Source organism: Ambystoma mexicanum, chromosome 13, assembly GCF_040938575.1.
Source record: "Ambystoma mexicanum isolate Mex_15411 chromosome 13, UKY_AmexF1_1, whole genome shotgun sequence".
NCBI classification, from domain to species: Eukaryota; Metazoa; Chordata; class Amphibia; order Caudata; family Ambystomatidae; genus Ambystoma; species Ambystoma mexicanum.
The window spans coordinates 403,036,860-403,056,048 of record NC_090938.1 but is presented as its reverse complement, the minus strand read 5'-3'; the positions used below and the strand labels follow the sequence as shown (position 1 = coordinate 403,056,048).

The window sequence follows — 19,189 nt, the reverse complement described above, 5'->3', positions numbered from 1 at the left end:
GGATTGGGGACTTACCGCCCCGCCAACCTCGGAATGGGGCGGTAAGTCCGCCAACCACCATGGCGTAAACGTAGTTTACGCCATGGTGGTAAAGGTACGACCCAGGCGGTAACTTACCGCCTGGGTCGTAATGAGGCCCATAGTCTTGAAAGAATAGATCAAGTACATAACATTTATACACAGTACTCAAAGCTTTTAATAAAGTTTACAAAAAGATAAAAAAACTCATAAAAATGTTCTGCATGAACTAGACCCAACATAAAACACATGGTAGATATAAAATACAACTAAATCACTAAACTCACATACATATAACCACATTTAACAGTTGTAGAAAAAATATACAAATGGCTTTGACACCTCATACACTTTCTGGGTGTTATAACTCAAACATAAAAAGATCCCGACATGTTTCCGTTCTTCTAAGCAATAACTGCATGAACTTTCTTCAGGGGAAAAACATGATTTTCTTGGTTACCAGCATTCACTCCAGGGCCACATAAAAGATTCCATATATCTTTCTCCTTTCTATAGTCATGTTTCTTATCTCACAATTTATCTCTCCATTCTCACAATTACACGTCCTGCATCGTGTTTTATGTTGGGTCATGTTCATGCAGAACATTTTTATCTTTTTGTAAACTTTATAAAAAAATGTGAGTACTGTTTATAAATGTTATTTACTTGGTCTATTCTTTCAAGACTATAGGTACAGGAAGGTTTTTCACCAGACTATTGGAATAGATCAGTGAATCTGAAAAAAATCTAAACTGCCTCCTTTATATAAAAATATTTGTGGTCAACCTCTGACCGTGTGAGAGAGGGAGTATCCAAATGGGTATTTTGCCTTAGTAAGGTTGATACCAAAGATTGCTGACCTTGCGCTTCTTACAGATTCCGAAAAGGGCTGTATCTTCCCACATGAATACCATACATGATAGCAGATTACGGGCACATTGCACCCTTTCCAACATCTATTGGAGACCGCTGGGTAACATTTGTGTACTGACGAGCTGAGAAGGCGAGTGCACAAGGGAGACCTGCAGGTACTATAACTCAGAGAAAAGGCGCATTTAGACAAGGAACATGAATGTTAAGCCCTGAAGATGGTGCAAGACACCGAAATGCATTGGCAATAGCATGTTCACAAGAGACCATGAGTCAGTCCTTTTTTTCGCCTTAAATAAACTGTGTGAATAAAACACGTTTCTACATATACACAGATCTGGATATTTACTTTGAATATAAATAACAGATACAAATGGATGATGAATTAACTGAACTACTGAATAAGCAAAACGGAGATTAATTTATATTAAAGGAAGGAATTTAGCTTGACTATAGAGCAAGGTGTGAGAACCATGACTTATTGGGTGGTTTCAACCCGATTTTTCTGTTTTGCAGTACTTACCATAGCCCTTGTGTCAATGGGCTTGTTGGAACCTGGCAGCTCCTAGTATATGCACCAGTTTATAAAAGGAACAAAGAAAGAGTATTGTATGTTTGGATCTTTTATAACTTTTCACGTAGTGCCCACTTCTTCACTTTCACTTAAGGTTAAGAAGGTTGCCAGCTTTAAAGACCTTCCAGGGAGGGGTAGAAATCAGAGGTACGCCCTGTGGAGGTGTGGAGGGAGCTTGGGATGGGACAGAAGAGGGAGGAAAGGAGGGCAAGGTAGCCAAGGGAGGTGAGTAGGGGACAGCTGGAGATGAGAGGAAGTTGATGAGGCGAGGGATCCTCCTGTCAAAGAGGAGAAGATTGGCCTTGAAGGCCTCACACCATGACAGTGCCATTAAGGTAGACATTAATGATGACTTTGGAGGAGTCGAAAGAATCCATGAGGACTTCCCTGTGGGTGCCACCATTAATGGGAGAGGAGGAGATAGGACAGAGGACAGAGATCAAATGAGGGATCCTGAGATTTGGCGAAAGAACGAAAAAGAGGATGTCAGTAAGAGTTTGTCTGGTAGATTCACTGGAATAGGTATCAGAGATGGGGAGACCTGGGTTGGACACCAGGATATCCTTTTTTCGGATGAGTGTGAACTAGAACACAGGTGAAGTTACATAATAACCTGTGTGGGCAAGCAAGCGTAGGGTTACCAGTTGCGTGACCTGTAATGGGTGGACCGCATGGTCTGACAACTGTGCCTAATTCGGGGATACCCTATCTGTGAAAATCAAATAAACAAACAAAGAGAAAATCCAAGTGTATGGAAGAGATTGCTTAAAATGAAGCAGGAGAAAGCAATCTGTATGAACTGTCAAGAAATCAGAAGGAGTGTAAAGTTAACCTGGAACTGGTTTTTGAATATTGAGAGACTGAGACTAAACACAAGTTGGCAAGCTGAGCAAGCTGATGTTTTAGGCAAGGGAAACCTGGGACCTTATGTACTTTGTTGCTGCCTTGAGAAAGGGAACCTCGAGGCCCCCTTTTTGGAACTGTGCTGTCTTCTTGGGGAAGGGATCCCCAAGACTCTGTGGAACTGTCTTGAACTTGGGGGAGGGGAGCTGAAAAGTAGGCCAGGAGTTGAAAGACACTCAGAACTTTTTGGAACACGTTCTTTTATTGCTGACATCCCTACACATTGTTTAGCTTTAGTTGTGAGGGCAAGCACAGGTTTTGGACACATAATTTACAGTCTCTGTAGTTTCTTTAGGAAGGAAAATCCAACCTTAGCAAAGGGCAAGTTAGGCCCTCAGCCATGCTGACATTTGAGTTAATAAACTACTTTTGTTTAAACTTTGAATCTGTTGTCTGTGTCTTGCTTCATGATGCCTTCACAGTTTTCAATGTTTATATCACAGCCTTTGACCCTGATTAGGGCTTGATTCTTAACCTTGTTCCCAACTAGTTCTTCAGTTTTCTTTCTCTCAAGAAATGTCTTATTTTGTAACGTTTCAGAGCTTTTACATTGGCTTAATGTCCATGTGCTCAAACTGGGACGAGTAGGAACGTTCCAATGATTATTCTCTTCTTCTTCCTTCAATATTCTGAGCTTATAACTGGGGCGAGTAGGAGCGATCCAGTAATGAATCTCCTTATCTTCATTCAATCTCAACAACTTTGGACAGGGACGAATAGGCACATTCCAGTTATGATTCTCTTTATCTTCATTCAATCTCAACAACTTTGGACTGGGACCGGTATGAGCGGTCCAGTTATGATTCTCTTTATCTTTATTTAGTCTCAACAAGTTAGAACTGGAACAAGTAGGAGCGTTCCAATATTCACTCTCAGTCCCCCTTTTGGGTCTCCCACCTTATTGGGATAGCGTCACCAGTGCTCTCACTTGGTTGGGACGTCCCTTGGACAATCTCTGTGTTTGCAGCCACAGTTACAGCTTATCGTCTGTCGGCACTTTCTGTGTCGGCTCTTCAGTGGTATTGGTGCGGTTTACGGACCTATGGGTCCACTTCTGTTCCTTCTCGGACTCGCCACCACTTATTGTTTGCATCTGGTATGGATGCCTTGTGCCTACCTCCGTCTTTCTCTGTCCCTCTCAGACCGGCGCCACGAACCAGTGTCTTCTGCCAGGTTCCACTTTGAATTAGGGTGCCGCTCGTCCTCAGCACAGACTTGCTAGCAAACTTGAATTTCACGAGCTTTCTCCTCCTCTCCTTCCCAGGCTCCACCTCTTTCCTTTATTGTACTGCTGAGGGCCTTCCCTGACGTAACATTGTAGTCTTTTCTTTCTGTTTGGTGAATCTGCATTCCACCAAATAGGTTTCCCTTTGTCTCAGTATGAGGCAGTCTTTCTCTTAAAGGATACCTTGTATTTCTTGGTCATTGGTCATAATAACACATCTTAATATGTTTTTCATGTTTCTTGTTGCTGAATGGATGTAAAGTGTACCCCTGGGATGTCTCCTAGGGAGTTCTTCACATGAACTGGAGTCCTTGTCTCCAAAGGGGGAGTTTCTGCCAGTGAGGTGCAGCTTGCCACTACCACTAGGGAGGTTACTGCAGAGTGGGCTCACCTCCCTAGCTTCACAGGGAAAGACTCCCCCTTGGGGAGAAGTGACGGATTCCTGTGATTCAGCACAGACAACTACCAAGAGCATATATAGGTTATAGCGGATCCTGGGGAATATGTTCATTTTAATTTACGTTTATACAGACCGTGGAGGAGATGGTCAATACTGTTTTGAAATGTTTTATTGGAGTTTTTTTGTATTGCGCTAATATTGCTTTAAAACTGCTTTAGTGCCTTAAAGGTCAAAGCAGCGGGTTTAAGGATTGCAACTACAGTCTTGCAAACTGAGGAGGATGAACAGTGTTGCCAGTTACCAACTTCTACAATGTTTGCAGACTACATAGTCTTCTGTAGTCAGAATAATCAGGACTGAAAGAGCCACAGTAAAAGTCCAAAGTCATCCAGCTCCCCATGTTGTTTAACCCTTACATGGAGCTGCTGAGAGATGTTGTAGCTTGGCTCAGCATCACTGTTCATGATTATGGTGACCATACCCAACTTCGCTTTCAGTTATCATCTGTACAGGATATCCATCTCCAGAACTGTCTCTGGGAAGACTGAACAAGGAGGCACTTTTAAAACCTAACACCATCAAGATGGAATATGTACTCATTGCTGTGTGAAATCGCAAGTAGTCTTTCTGTGACTCGTAAAAGGGCATTCTCATCTTTGCTGTATGTTTGCAGAAAACAATCCCTGTGGGATTGACATCCATCGCAGATCTTCCTTTCAGAAACAAAAGGCATAGCTCTGGACCTTGCATTAGTGCTAGATGATTTCCCTGTGACTAGCTGTTTCCGGCGTAACATAAGCTGCTCTCACATATCTTAATATTGGTCGGTAATTAACAGGGTCACTTCTGTCCCCCTTCTTAAATATCGTAATTACCATCAATCGCTTCCAGGTAGATCTCTGTGACTTATTAATGGTGATTGAAAAGGCTGAACATATCAGATGGAATGAGAGGTATGCGCGGTATAAGAACAGTATCTAAGTTCCATCGATCACACAGGCCTCTATGATGTGTCTTTTTAGGTGCATAATTGTCAACCTTGTTCCATTGAAGAGTCGTTGTAATGGCATAAGATTGCTTAGTAGCATAATTAGAGCACCTACTTTCAGTTTTAGTTCGTGAGGATGCATTCGTCCTTAAGCGTTTTGCTCTTTATTGACAGAAACGTTGAGCCAGTAAATTAACTGTTCATTGACACTGGAACTGCCGTGCCCTGTGTGAAGAGAAGTGGTGGTGGAAATAAGTAACTTGAAATGATTCCAAATGTTTGCGATAGTGGAAGGTGAAGGTGACCGTGTAGAATCGTGCTCATTCTGTTTCTTTGCCATTTTGACAGCAGAGGGCAAGCTAACACTGATACATTGCATCAGTATGTTGAAAGGATAGCTGTTGAAGTGAGTGCACTTTACCATTTGGGCAGCAGAGGGCAACCTAACACTGCTAAATTGCATCAGCTGAGTACGGAAACATACCTGAGCGTATATATATATATATATATATATATATCTATATATATATATAATTGAGATACATTTTCCTTTTAATTTGTTGTAAAGTATGTTGATTTTGGTGGAGGCTTTTTAAAATTATGTTTTTCTTGGTAAAATTGTATTCACTATAGCACTATGATAGAGCTTTTGTGCCTTTGTTGCACCCTACCAAATGGATGTAGAAAATAAATAAATAAACAAGTGAGGTTTTTTTTAATAGACATTTACAGAATGCAAGGAAGGCTTCTTCATGCGAGTGGACTAGGAGGAGTGATTTCCATGGGGTTGAGCATTGTGGTAAACATTTAGATTAAAAACTTAAGTCAAAAGAATACAGTTAAACCTTGTATTCTTAGCTCTGGTTGCCAGGTGGTCCAGAGCCCCAATATCTGCCTGATTCTTAGTCACAGTACTCATACTCTCTCACAGGATCAGTCAGTACTTGGATTTCAAGTGCCAGTGCGCTTTCTCAGTATCAGTTTAGTCGTGTAATATTAGTAACTTTGCTGCCAAGCTTCAGCATCCCATTTTTCTGCGATCATTGTCTCTCAGATGTCACTAGCGACCTTGTTACGACCTTCCAGGATTCAGCGCTCCTCAGGGCAGTCCCTATATAGCATGTCTGTAGGAAGGTTGGCTTAAAGTTCCAGGATTCGTTGTTCTCAGACCAGTCTTTCAAATGCCTCTAAAGAGCTACTATTCAAGATTCAAGAGTGTGCACTTATCAGGTCACCTTTTCTCCAATAATGCAAGGAACTTTGCCTACATGTTCAAGGATTCAGCTCTACTTGCATTAATGTTTCTATTGGGCTAGTCCCCAGACTCCCCTCTCTGCAGCCCCCTTTATGTATTGACACCTGTAATAAGTGTTACATATGACGCAACACTCCCAATACTTTTCAAATGCTTTATTCAATATGTTAGATAGCAGGAGTTATTTTATGTGTACTCTAGATTCTCCTTAGTTCAAATTTTCTAGGGCACCTAAAAAGTCTCTGGGGTTCAAACGAAGTATCTCTGGTGCTCAAAGTGGAGGTTTCTGTGATCAACGAAACATCTCTGGGGTTCAACATAATCCCTGCATTTCAACCAGAAGTATGCAGATTATTCTTCTCATTTGGGTTTTCTTCATGCTCCATTGTTCACTTTCCACTCTTTCATCAAGGTTCCTCGGCTAGCTCTTCAAACTCTTGTTCTTGTCTCTTGGGAGATCTCAGTGTCTGGGTCTCTGACCCTATCAGCGCTTGCATGATAGGCCTTGGCAATTCCAGGAGCGGGCATTATAACAGCATCTTACACCAGCGTCCTGGCCACCGCAGCAGCCCTGTAGGTTGGTGCTGTGGCTCATCACCACCTCCTTGTCTCCAACACCCCCTAGTCTACCTCCTTCACGAGTCGCCACAGTCTCGTGCCTAGGGGACCTCTTCTTTCTCTCTTCTCCTCACCAACTCATCGATGCACCACCACGCGCTTGGCTCAGGGTATTTCCTTCTCTTTCTTCTTTGCTCTCCTCCATCGCCAACGTTCACTCTCTTAGTCTCCTCCTTAACTCTATTTGGGAGTTAACCTTTATCTGGGCATGGCTTGAATAGCTGCTGTATGATTTTCTGAAGTGGTTGCATGACTACTTTAAACTTGCTCCGTGGCAGGGGAATTTGGGGAATTTTGTAGATCTGTCCCCCAGGTGAAAGTCTTTATGAAGCGTAGCCACCACCATGGTTTGTATACCAGAATGTTCTCTCCTCTTGATGGGTACCATATGCTGTTCTCCCCCCAGCTCGGCTTCTGGAAGTTTCCTTTGCCTAATTATTCGAAGTTACTGACTCCTGTGAATCCCACGAGTGCTAAGCCTTTCTCATGAAGCGTGGGTAGGCTGAAGAACTTCTTTGTGGTTCAATGGGTTGGTTTCCCCCATTAGTTGAATTGGGTGGAGGGGTTGAACTTCCTTCCGCTCCTCTGAATATTAACAGAGGGAGTTTTGGGGACGTTCATAACCTTTTGTTTGATTGACATTTATTCTTGTCTATTCAATTAAATGTTATGTTTTTATGTTGTTGTTATTGCATTTTACTGTATTTGCTTACACAAAAGGCACAGGTAACTGAAAGCATTGATATATTGTTGCAGATGGCCTTAAGAACACCCACATTTCAAATGTAGTTTCACAGATTTCTATTTTTAAAATTGCAAATACTTTTATGGTTTGATGGCAGCAGGCTGGACTGTGGTGCACTGAATGCTCCCCCACCCCTCTCATCTCCTGTGGGGGTCCCACCTCTGTAGCCCAGGCATCTCTGTAACCCAGGTTGTTCACTAGCGATACGCAACACCTATTATCTAACACCTATTATCTAAGATTCAGACTAATGTGAATGCCACTCTCCCTTCTCTCTTTTCTCTACTCACTCCAACTCTATTTTCCCCTCCTCTCTTCTCTACTCTCCCGCCCATCTCTCCTCCCGTGTCTTCTCCCAATTTCACTAACCTATTGACTCCCTCAGATACACTCACTTATCCGACTACACTACCCCAACACCCTTCAAACGCTCCAACAATCATTCAATCACTCACAGCTACACTCTCACTCCCACAACAACACCTAACCTGTAACAATCTCCATCCCAATCTTCTAACAGCTCTTCTCCACTTCCCTCCTTCCGCCTGGTTTCTCGGTCCACCCACCTCCACAACACCTGGCCTCGCCCGAACACCCATCATTGTCTGTTTTCGGGTTTTGATACCCCTGACTTCCCTTGTGCTCCTTGTTCTCTCCTCTCCATTGACTCCACTATTCACCTGATTCCTGTGGACAATCTAAAGTCTCTGCATCCCCTGCGGTTATCCCACAGCAATGGTAGATTTCAAAATCCGTCAGTATCCTGCCACTTTCTTGCGCATAACATGTGCTGCAGTTCCATTGTTGCAAGACTCTGTGATTTCATTGCCATTGCAGAGATGCAGTAAATCTTTAATGGCGAGGGTAATACTCTGTCGGACTGGCGTAGATGCGTTTCCCTCTTTAGTGCAGCTGGTTTCCAACCAGGGAGCGCTGCAAGTCCCTTTTTCTCCACTGCCCCCTGGGATGTGTAGTCCTGTAGAATTAATAACTGAATTATGGCCAGCAAGGGGAGCAGTAGGCATAGGGTGACACACTGAGGTACTTGGTACATACAACATGGCACAAATAGTGAGGGTAAGAGACTGTGGCCCTCCCAACTCCCTCATCCCGCCTGTGGGGCAGGACTGGCTCTGGTGAAATCCCTGGTAGGCCTCCTGCCCCAGCCAAGATCTCTGTTCCGTGCCCCTTTACCCCCGACGGGGTGAAGCCCATGACCCGCCACAAAATGAATGAATTACTATGAGGAGGCAGGGAGTCTGGGTTCCCCATGAAGAACCTCTGTGGGCCCTTTACTTTCATGGGGTGGTTTACTCCCATGGGGTAGTTTGGTCTTCCTGGGTGAAAGCCAACAAATGTGCCTTTATGGTCTAGTTCAGTCAAGTTTGAGAGACCAGGGGGCGGGGCTCACTCATATATAGCTCTCTTATGTTTCTTTTGGGTTCAAACCTTAGTAGCAGTATCTTTCGTTTTTTCCCAGTCCTGAGTACCTTTACAACCCTAATAAAGAGACATTCCTTGAATCACAATCGTGTATCTGGCGTTGCTTCCCCGTGTCTTCATGACATATCATATCAGAAGTGGAATCACTGACTCAGACCAGGGGGCCGCCACACATTGCCTTCACAATGGCCTCTACCCAGCAATTAGAACTTCTCTATAACCACCTCCAGCCCCCTCTCCAGCGATAGTGACTTCTCTACTTTCTGAACAGGAACCATATGTCAAGTGTCAATCTCTGTTTCCTTGCTAGCAGAGGAGGTATGTGCCCATGGATGTGCCTGCTGGCTACCCCAGTCTTTCACCACTACCCAAATCGAGGGAGAAAGCATGCCGCCACAACCCTCCAGGAGGTGTCCAGAGTCAAATGTATAGGGTCATAATAGTGTGTTCCACTGAGGTGGGAGCAGGGATAATGAAAACGTAGGGACCTCCTAAACAGCAAGGGTGTGCTTCTGTGGGGATGAGTACACAGTAAGTTCAGTAAGTTCTAATGGTTTCAGGTGGGTGTAAATCCAAGAGTCAGGCAAGGTCTGTAATGTTGTAGTTCCAATATACAATGGGGAAGGCAAGAAAGGTAAGGTTTGGTACACAGCACTTCTATGTTACAGTAGGAAAGGCAAAGCAATCCAGAAGTCTGGCACATCTAGTACATGGCAGTTCTGGGAGACAGCGGACAAGGAACAGCAATCCAAAAGTCTGGCAAAGTCTAAATGGCCTACTGCACTGAAGAAACAACGAAACAAGGAGAATATACCAAACAAACAGTAATGGAACTCACCAGAAAGACATTTGTTAAGCGCTGACTTCTCCGTGCAAGCTGTACTTGAAGCGTCAGCAGCTATGGCATCTCTGGTGCATTGCATCGCGCAACGAATGGATGTTATAGAGATCGTTTGTGCCGATCCTTTGACCGCAGGTTCCCCGGGGATTGTTCTAGAAGTCCCCAGGTGCCATGGCAACGGCTAACGTGCCCATACAAGGCCAGACGTGGCCTGACTTTGTTACACCACAGACTTTAGCTTGTCTGTTCATACTACCTCTGACAAAGACTCTTGGGAGACATTGGTGTCCGATCATGATTAAAGAGGTCCTGGATCTACGTCGAGGGATTCCTCCCAGCCGACAATGAGCAATCAATGCAGTCAAATCCTGTATTATTCACTTCAACTACCTCGATCTGAGCAACAGTCCATTGGGCTACTTAGAGAGCGTTTGTGCCCATTCTGTGACCGCAGGTTCCCCCGGGGATTGTTCTAGAAGTCCCCAGGTGCCATGGCAACGGCTAATGTACCTATACAAGGCCAGACGCGGCCTGACTTTGTTACACCACAGACTTTAGCTTGTCTGTTCATACTACCTCTGCCAAAGACTCTTGGGAGACATTGGTGTCTGATCACAATGAAAGAAGTCCCGGATCTACGTCAAGGGATTCCTCCCCGCTGACAATGAGCAATCAATGCAGTCAAATCCTGTATTACTGACTTCAACTACCTCGATCTGAGCAGCAGTCCATTGGGCTACTTAGACCAGAATTGGGACAATTTCATTTTTGGAAGACACAGCTCCAAGTGGTTCTGATTACTCCAACGGCATGGAGGAACCTGAAACCCTGGTGACCCTTCTGAGTACATTATTTAATTGAACAACAAGCTGCCTTGGGACAGATGTAACATCCCATCGCTTCCCCGCTGATTTCCCTACTTTAGAACAAATTGCAGAAGCAGCTTTTTGGGATAGGATCTGCTGGCCCCAATATGCTGTGCCACTGATGGCCTGTCCTAACCTCTTATCAAATAGCTAATACTAATGCAGTGGGACATTCTGAATGCAAGACACTGAGAGATATCGTCCTAGAGTAGGGGTCCAAATTTAAAAGTGAAAGCTAATAGCCAGGCATAAAATGTTACTTGCCTCTCACATCTACACATCTACACAGCACAGGATATTTTACTTGCCAAAGTCAGTTATTACTAGTTAAGGGCTACATGTGAGTGCAAAAGATGAGATCTTCTAGAGCAGTGGTCGCAGTCTTCAAACTTTTTTGGCCTGGGCCCCCCGAGCAAAAAGTGGGCAGGCCCTGCCCCTCCAAAAATGCAAAATGTACAATAAGTCCAAACGGCTATGAACCATCGCACACCGTCACTGCACTCTACTCCCAGTATAGCACCTTTGCTCCCCACCTGCTCCTATCACAGTCTCTGGGCTCCCTCATCCCACTCATAACCCAGTCCCTTGGCTCTCCACACCCCACCACAGACCATGATTTCTACCCACCCTGCTCCCACCAATGTCCCTGGACTCTCCCAAGCCTGCCCCCATCACTATGCCATAGCTCCCCCCATCCTGCACCTACTACATTCCCTGGGCTCGCACCACCCCGCTCTTAGCACAGTCCCAGGGCCCGTGGAGGCTGGTGAAATTTTTAAGTGGCGCAGCATAATTATTTCTCCCATATATGCCCCAGCAACCGAGCATAGCGAGGGAGCCCGAGCCAATCAAGGGCCGTTCAGGTGGTTCTCCCCCAGGAATTCTTTTTAAATAATAGGTTAAAATTTTGCATTTTAGAGCATACTTTAAAAAAACATTGGGTAAGAAGCCAAACAGTTTGCAATTGGCACTGGGGCGCATAGGGGGCAGGCATGGTATTTTTTACTGGACATCTATGAGATATGTCCAGTACAAAGATAGCATCCCTGTCCCCTGGGCCTCACAGTGCCTAACACACCTACACAATCAAGTGATTATGTGTGTATGCAAGGCGCTGGGGGGGATAGGGGGAAAGCATGGTATTTTTTACTGGATATCTATGAAATATGTCCAGTAAAAAATACCATCCCTGTTCCCTGGGCTCCACAGTACCTCAGAAGGAGAGCTGATTTTAGCAGGTGGGTAGAGGGGGTGTTGCAATAAAGGCATTTTTAAAATGCCTTTGTTGTACAACCCTCACCCCCTTAACAAAATCAGCTCCACGGACCAACACAAACACACACACACAGCATTCACACAGCTAGCACTCTATCATTCACTACGAGCACCCATCATCAGACACTTACTCCTAACACAAGCATGCACGCATCCATACACATAAATAAATAAAGAAATTAACATAAACATACCTTCTGCCCCGGTCCTGAACTTTCCTCCCCAGTGCTCCAGCTCCAGCATCATCAATAGGAATCAGTACGCAAAAGCTTCCTGGTTCCTGCACATGTGTGCAGGGGCTTAGTGTGGGTACTGAAGCGCCCTGCTCCAGCCTGCCCTGTATGTTCGAGGAGGCACAGGAGCTCCCCTCGCATATACAAGCACGCAGTTCCCCAGCTAGCATTTCCAATGAGCTATGCAAGGCTGGCGAAGCAAAGCGCCCAAGCCTTGCATGGCTCATTGAGCATGTGCGGCTGGGGAACTGAACTGTCAAAGGGAAACACTGTTTCCCTTTGAAAGTTCAGCCAGCCAAGGATTTCTCCCTCAGCTGAAAAGAGCAACTGAGGGAGCACTCTGTTTCACTGGGCCGGCTTCTTGGCACGTCCATAAGGGGTAAGGGGGCCACTGAGTGACGCACCCTCACCCATTATGGACGAGCCGCACCTGCCCAGGGCTCCCCCAACCCAAAGTTTTCTTTCCTCCCTAAAAAACATGTTTTATTTTTTATTTGTTTACTTTTCAGGGTCTGTCACCCCCCCGGAATGTGGCCGCTCCCCCCATTCCCACCGTTTGAGCATACTGAAGTTCATCGACCGTAGTTGCAAGAAGTTAAGCTATTACCTGAGGAATCACATCCACAATGATGTACCAGATCACAACCAATTTGATGTTTGGGAAAGTGGACATTCATAGAAGTAAAGACGATTCTTTTTTTTAAAAAACATCTTTTTATTAAACAGTTTTATAACATGAAGCATTGGCATAGAGCAGATCTTTGTCACTTAACTGTACGTGGCATGAACATTTATATAGTCCTTTTCGACCCCCTCCGTCCCCATCTCCAGGGGCACCCCCGCTCCAAACATCAGATGGGAATTTACGAGCAGTGCAGTTATAAGGAAACATCACCCAACATCTCCTCACACTGTAGAAGTCGGGGTCTCTGACCACAATAGGGTCGCAGTTGTCCAAGTCTGAGTCTCATTCCCTTCACTTCCCCTCCACCCTTTAAAGTTACCACCACAATTCCCCTCTTCCTCCCTCCTGATACTTCCCCTCTCCCACAACTTCCCTTGCTCGCCCTCACAGGGGTTTCAGGTCCACTGGAAAGTGTAATTCATTTAGCAGCTGACTCCAGTCCATCTCCACCCCATCCTCCAACCCCGAGCCATGTGTACTCAACAAAGCTCCCTGTTCCGCCATTCTTCATCTGCTGACATCTTCTATCCACTGCCTTAAGGACGGTCCTTGGGGTTTCTTCCATGCTATGACTACCCTCCTGTTGGCCAGTACTAACATGAACTGGGCCAGTCGTCTCTGCACCTTGTGGCGTTTCCCACTTGGCAATAGCCCCCACAAACACACTCTTGACGCACATTCAAAGCTGGAGCCTAGTAGCCCGTTAATTCTCTCCACCACTGCCTGCCGGTAGTCCCTGATCATGAACATTGCCACACCATATTCCATGTCCCTATATTTCCAGAGGCCGGTTCGATAACTTCACCAACCAAACATGGTACAGGACATTCAATCGGCTACAGGTTTCCGGAGTGCCCGCATTGGTGCGATTAAGGCATGTATGTCCCCCATAGGAAGTCTGTTGTTGGGATTGTTTGGTGTGAAGGGTATATCCCATCAAAGGTATCATAGAGCAAAAGTCTGGATAGTCATAAGAAAATCCCTTCTCATCTGAGCCCTTTTAAGCAGAGCACCCACCAGTGAGGCCAATAAAACCAAATTAGTCCTTCCGGAGAAAGCCCACATACAGTTCTTTCTACAAGGGCTCAAACACTCCTTCTTCTCACTATCTTCTCAACTAAGACTAGGGAATGATTTGGGCCCAGAAAACAAATCCCTTGTGAAGTATCTCGCCCGGGATGTCCCAATGTTTACAAGTGGGGACTTAAATAAATCACTTACGGTCTGCGTTTATGTGAAGGTGACTAAGGGGGCTATTCCCCACTATCCACTATGTGATATGGGCCTCCAGGCAGTTTGAGAAAGTTTTAGGAAAGATTTGTTTTGCTGCTTTCCCTCCATAAAGCATCAGTGTCCTATTTTTCTGCTATTGTTTTTAACCTTTCCTGACCTTTGGAGGTAAGTGAAGCTTTTTTGCTCCAATAACCTTGCTAAGCTCATCTGTTTTGAGAGCGCGGATCAGTGCCTATAGCAATCAGCGCAGGAGAACTGTTCTCTATTGTTCTTTGTTTATTTTTCCTGCATATATCACCTTCAGTGAAGTGCGGTATGGACACTTTCTGTTCCTGTAATTCTGTTTTTAGTTACATTGTGGTTACTTGCATGATGTGTCCAGGGTGGGCTTGTGGCTGCGGATACTTTTACGTCAGTTTTTTTGTAGTCTCCTGGACTTTAGCATTTTACCGCTTAATGCCATACATAGTACCACATACTTTAAAATGGCCGTACTACATGATTGTTGCCTGTCCTTTGGATATCTTGTGTTTTGACCTTCTTCCTGCCTTGCAGCTGCCAGATTTTTCATGCATAGTAAACCCTTTCCTCCGGCATGCTGCTGCTTTCGTGGACAAAGTGTCAATCTGTGTGTGTGGCTGGATGTGGGAGGCTGTGTATGTCTGGACCAGTCCATATCACTGCCAGGTATCTGTTTCTGTTGCTGAGCCGATACAGTGGCCAGAGTCTGTCCAGGATTGGAAAGCCCCTGCCAGTTTGAATGTTGCAGCTCCTTGCCATTGGTGGAATGGAGCCAACTCCAATCCGGATCCTGAATAAAAGGAGAAATCCTGCAGCCACATAGCAGATAATTGTTAGAGTCATGACCCTTATGAAGTCCACTGAAGAACCGGAACTCGTTGTTGGAAGATCGCCAGCAGCCCTTTTTTCACTTGCCCGGCAAAGCCCTTTCTCTCTGCGGATCTCAAGAAGACCTTCATCAGTGCTTCCTCCCCACATTCACATCTTTGAAGTTCTCAGCTGTCTGGAAGAACAATTGTATATATTTGAATGTTTAGATGATACCTATTTCATGTAAATGGTTTCTCTTTCTGCAGCATGTGCCACAGTTTCACATGCTTTGACTAGTCCTCATCCATTGTGAGCTATTAAAAATGTAGTAGGGTTTCTCCATACATTTGAATCTCGAAGGTGATTTCTGATAGTGAGATAAACATAATTTACTTGTAACAATAGTTCTCGCTCATTGTTTTCTGGCTGCCTTGCAGGAGCTGTTTACTTGTAGGTTCCTTAGGGTTTGGGGATAAATCCCTCAGCAGTGTCCTAGCATCCACTGCAGTTCCCTGCCGTACGTCCATGATGTCAACCCTCCACCTGTAGATTTTACGGATCCTTGATATTTGTTCAAATTAATCCGGTTGAATCTCATTTTGCTGATTGTTTTTAAAAAAAAAGATTTATTTTAACAGCAAAATGCGAGGGAGAGCCCCTGCACGTCCCTTACCGACTCTCCCAACCACCCTTTCTATCTGCCTACCCCTAACCCACCATCTATCATTTTGCATTAAAAATAAGAGGTACAAAATTGCAGTCAAATGGCATTCAAGCAGATTGGTGTTAAACCACATTGGTGAGTTCCAATCTTACAGGGGGCATATCTGTAATTGCCCCATGCTCAGGAGCATTTATCGAATGATCATTGCTGCCCATTGCAATCCCAAACCCTAACTGGTTCCACCATTCTACTCCTTCTCCCACTCTTTTATGTTTCTGTCTTTGCTCTCCTCATGCCTGATTTGCTGCCTTCTTATCTCCTATTACATTAAAGCTTGTTCTTTCTCTTATTTGCTGCTCTTCTCTTATTTCTCACTTTTGAAGCTTGGAATGCTGCACCATCATTAAAGATCTTTCTGTCTCACGTGTTCTTAATTCTCGGTCTCTCCTTTCCTCAGACCTGCTGGTTTGCTACTTCCTGATCACCTCTCAATGATGGAAGCTCTGGAGGATGCACCTGATCCTTTCTTTGGGATAATGGACATGGAAACAGGGCTCCCTAGCCCCATGAACATCCCTCAGGTACTTGCATTTTTAAAATTTTAAATCTTATTTCCCCATTGGTATGACCTATACATGATGCAGTTTGTCTCTCTGTCTTCATCACTGTTATGTTGCCCATTGCACCACCCATTATTGCTAACATTGCTTATTTATTTGTTTGGGCTTTGCAAGGTTTCATGTGATAATGTCCCTGCAAAAATGTTGTCATGCAAGAATGGCAGCGATTTCTTGCGCCAATATTATCGTATGGAACCTGTTTTTTTTTTAAAGTGAACGGGGGACAGCGATGCAACCCTCGCTCCCTTTTGCCCCATATATTGCCCCCATATATAATGTCGCCTATGCCGTTTCCTGCCGACTATATGTATGGCAACATTATATATGGGGATAATATTACCTGATACCCCTTGGATTTGGTCATAATGTGAATGAGCAGCTTCAGACTACAAAGAGCTTAATGGCTTTGACTGGTACATGAAGTGGAGAAGAGGAGGACAGGAAAAATTATGGGGTTGGAGCTGATCACAAAAACATTTGGTTCCCTTCATGGTTGCAGTGTGAGTATTTACAGTCAAATACATGCATTTTCTTAATATTTCAATCTTTGTTTTAATGTGCAGGACTGATAGTAGAGAGGCATAGCTTTTTAAGTTTTAATCTCATTGTCAGGGGGAGAAAGACCTGAGGAATGCTACTGTGGGGAGACTTGAAAATCTGAAAGGCCCCTGCCTAACCATAGTGGAGGAAGGTGGGTCCGACAAGGAGGCTGAATGCAGCCACAATCAAGTGATGTTGGGCACAAGGGGGCATATGGAGGATTGCCTGGCTAGCTTACCATGCCACCTAGAGAGGGGAGTGGATCACCAGATGGCAGTACTGGGGACTCCTGCCCTTTAAGGGACAGGAATATTCTCCCCAAAGAAAATGAACCTCTCCCTATTCAGGAGCCAGGGTGGCCAGAAATAGTAAATAGCCTCCATTCTTCGAGCATGCCCTTTGTATGGTACAGACTGCAATCCAAGAACTATAAGCCAAAAAATCATCCTAGTGTACTACATAACCACCTCTTGAAGAATGTGTGTCCGGGAAAAACAAATAACCCTAAGACACTAACATGGAGTAAATACTAATATGATAATACTCTTAAAACACATTTTAATTCATACATTTAGAAAATCAATTATGAACAACATATACAAAATACAGATGAAACCTATAACCAATAAAGTGTGCTAGTGCTCAAAATTACAAAGTGTGCATGATGACAAACCAATCACATTGAAATGATTAAACAAGAACATATCTTATTAAAATATATATGGCACCATCAATAAAAACCAATACAGTCTTGTGTTGACAAATATATAAGAAAATTCTAGTAGCTGTCGTCTATCAATATAAACTCCTATTATACTGATATAACCTCTCCACCTTCGCCCTACATGTTTCTATCCCATATCCATGTGTCAGGATTTGCTTCAGGGGCTGTATTTGTATCAGTGGTGCACAGTACCTCTATGCGGCTGGGGACTCCAAGACTGTTATTTACAGCTATTTACTGTCAGCTTGATAACACCAAAGATGTGAATGTTGCCACTTCAACTGGTCATTTTATTCAACAAATCATGGGTTAGGTATAGGAAAACTGTCAGATGTCTGCCAAATGCCTGTTCTCTGCAGTAAAAAGCTCCTCACAAGAATGTGAGAAACCTTATTTTTCTTTTGTCTTAATCGCCTACAATTATTAACGCTGTATGTGTGGTCTTTGGTTACTGGGTGTAATACACGGTCCGGCATTGGCCTGCAATCCAAACCTGACTGTGAATCAGGAAACAGGAAGCATGCTCTCGAGAGCTGTATCCCACTTGTAGCATTAGTCTGCAGCAGCCTGACATTGGGAAAAGTTGGACAAGTTCTTCTGTGTATTGAACTACAGTGACTGAGGGAGCCAAGATGACAGCCCTAAAAATAGTTGATCTGTCCATAGACCCTCAACTCTGAAGACCGTAGAGCCATGCACAGCTGTGGAAAGTATCAACCCACTACAGCTCAGCCACTCTAGAGGTCCCTCATTACTAGGACTACAGCTGAATCCACTATATTAATTAGATCCCCAGTTACAGGGGAAAGTCAAGGTAGTGTCGGCATTGAGAGGGAACATCAGAAGTAGAAAGGTGGGGCAGAAGAGTTGTAAGGAAGAAGTGTAGAACTTCAGAAGAGGACAAGAGGGGTTTCAGAGTTGTTAGGAAAAGGTGAAGAACATGAGGAGAAAGGAGGACTGTGCGAGTAATCGGGAGAATACGGATGAGAAAAAAGAAGGTTAGAAGAGGAGGGTGAGAATTGCCCAGAGGAAATAGAGAAAGGCATCACAGAGAGGGAGAGGCAGGAGGAGAAGGCGCTTGCTGAGGAGGGCAAGTCAGGCCCTGACAGGTTGTCCACGACTAGCAAAGCTTTGAGGAGGTGCAGGCAAAGACAGTGGAAGAGGAGAGTAAAGGAAGTGCCCACTGGCACGGGCATGTGGTGGGGTGTGGAAGAGAATGAGACTTGTGGGCAAGATGGACAGCACCCTGAAACAGGGAGGCGGTAGGAGGCCTAGCAGGAAACCAGTGGTCGTTCGACTTGGCCACCTTCCTGTCTACATCTCAGGGATTGTGAGAGACCATCCCAAACCCATCATCTTTTGCGCCAATCCGACAAGCAACCACATTTTCAAATCCAGGAGGCCAGAAGGCGATCTCCCTGTCATACGCAAGCTATATATAACAGAGACCAGATAGCTGAAAAGGACAGTAGAGACCGTTTATTCCCTTTTTTTGTGAAGAACCATGAATGAGAGGGTAGGCCCCAAGAACTATGAGAGAATGGTTTTTGGGATGTTTGTTGTCAGGCAACCCACATGGATCTAGCCCTACGCTTGATCTGGCTTTGCATACCTCGGGAGGAAGTTGAACCCAGACTT

At 44.6% G+C, this 19,189-nt stretch overlaps 1 protein-coding gene across 1 annotated transcript in view; it reads left to right on the top strand.

Moving 5' to 3' along the window:
* The window catches only part of REC8 (REC8 meiotic recombination protein), a 655,306-nt gene that overhangs the window by 11,850 nt on the left and 624,267 nt on the right, over positions 1-19,189 (top strand). Inside the window, exon 5 of the mRNA XM_069633986.1 lies at positions 16,125-16,248. Coding sequence (XP_069490087.1) covers positions 16,125-16,248 — 124 coding nt within the window. The remainder of the gene's footprint in view (positions 1-16,124; positions 16,249-19,189) is intronic.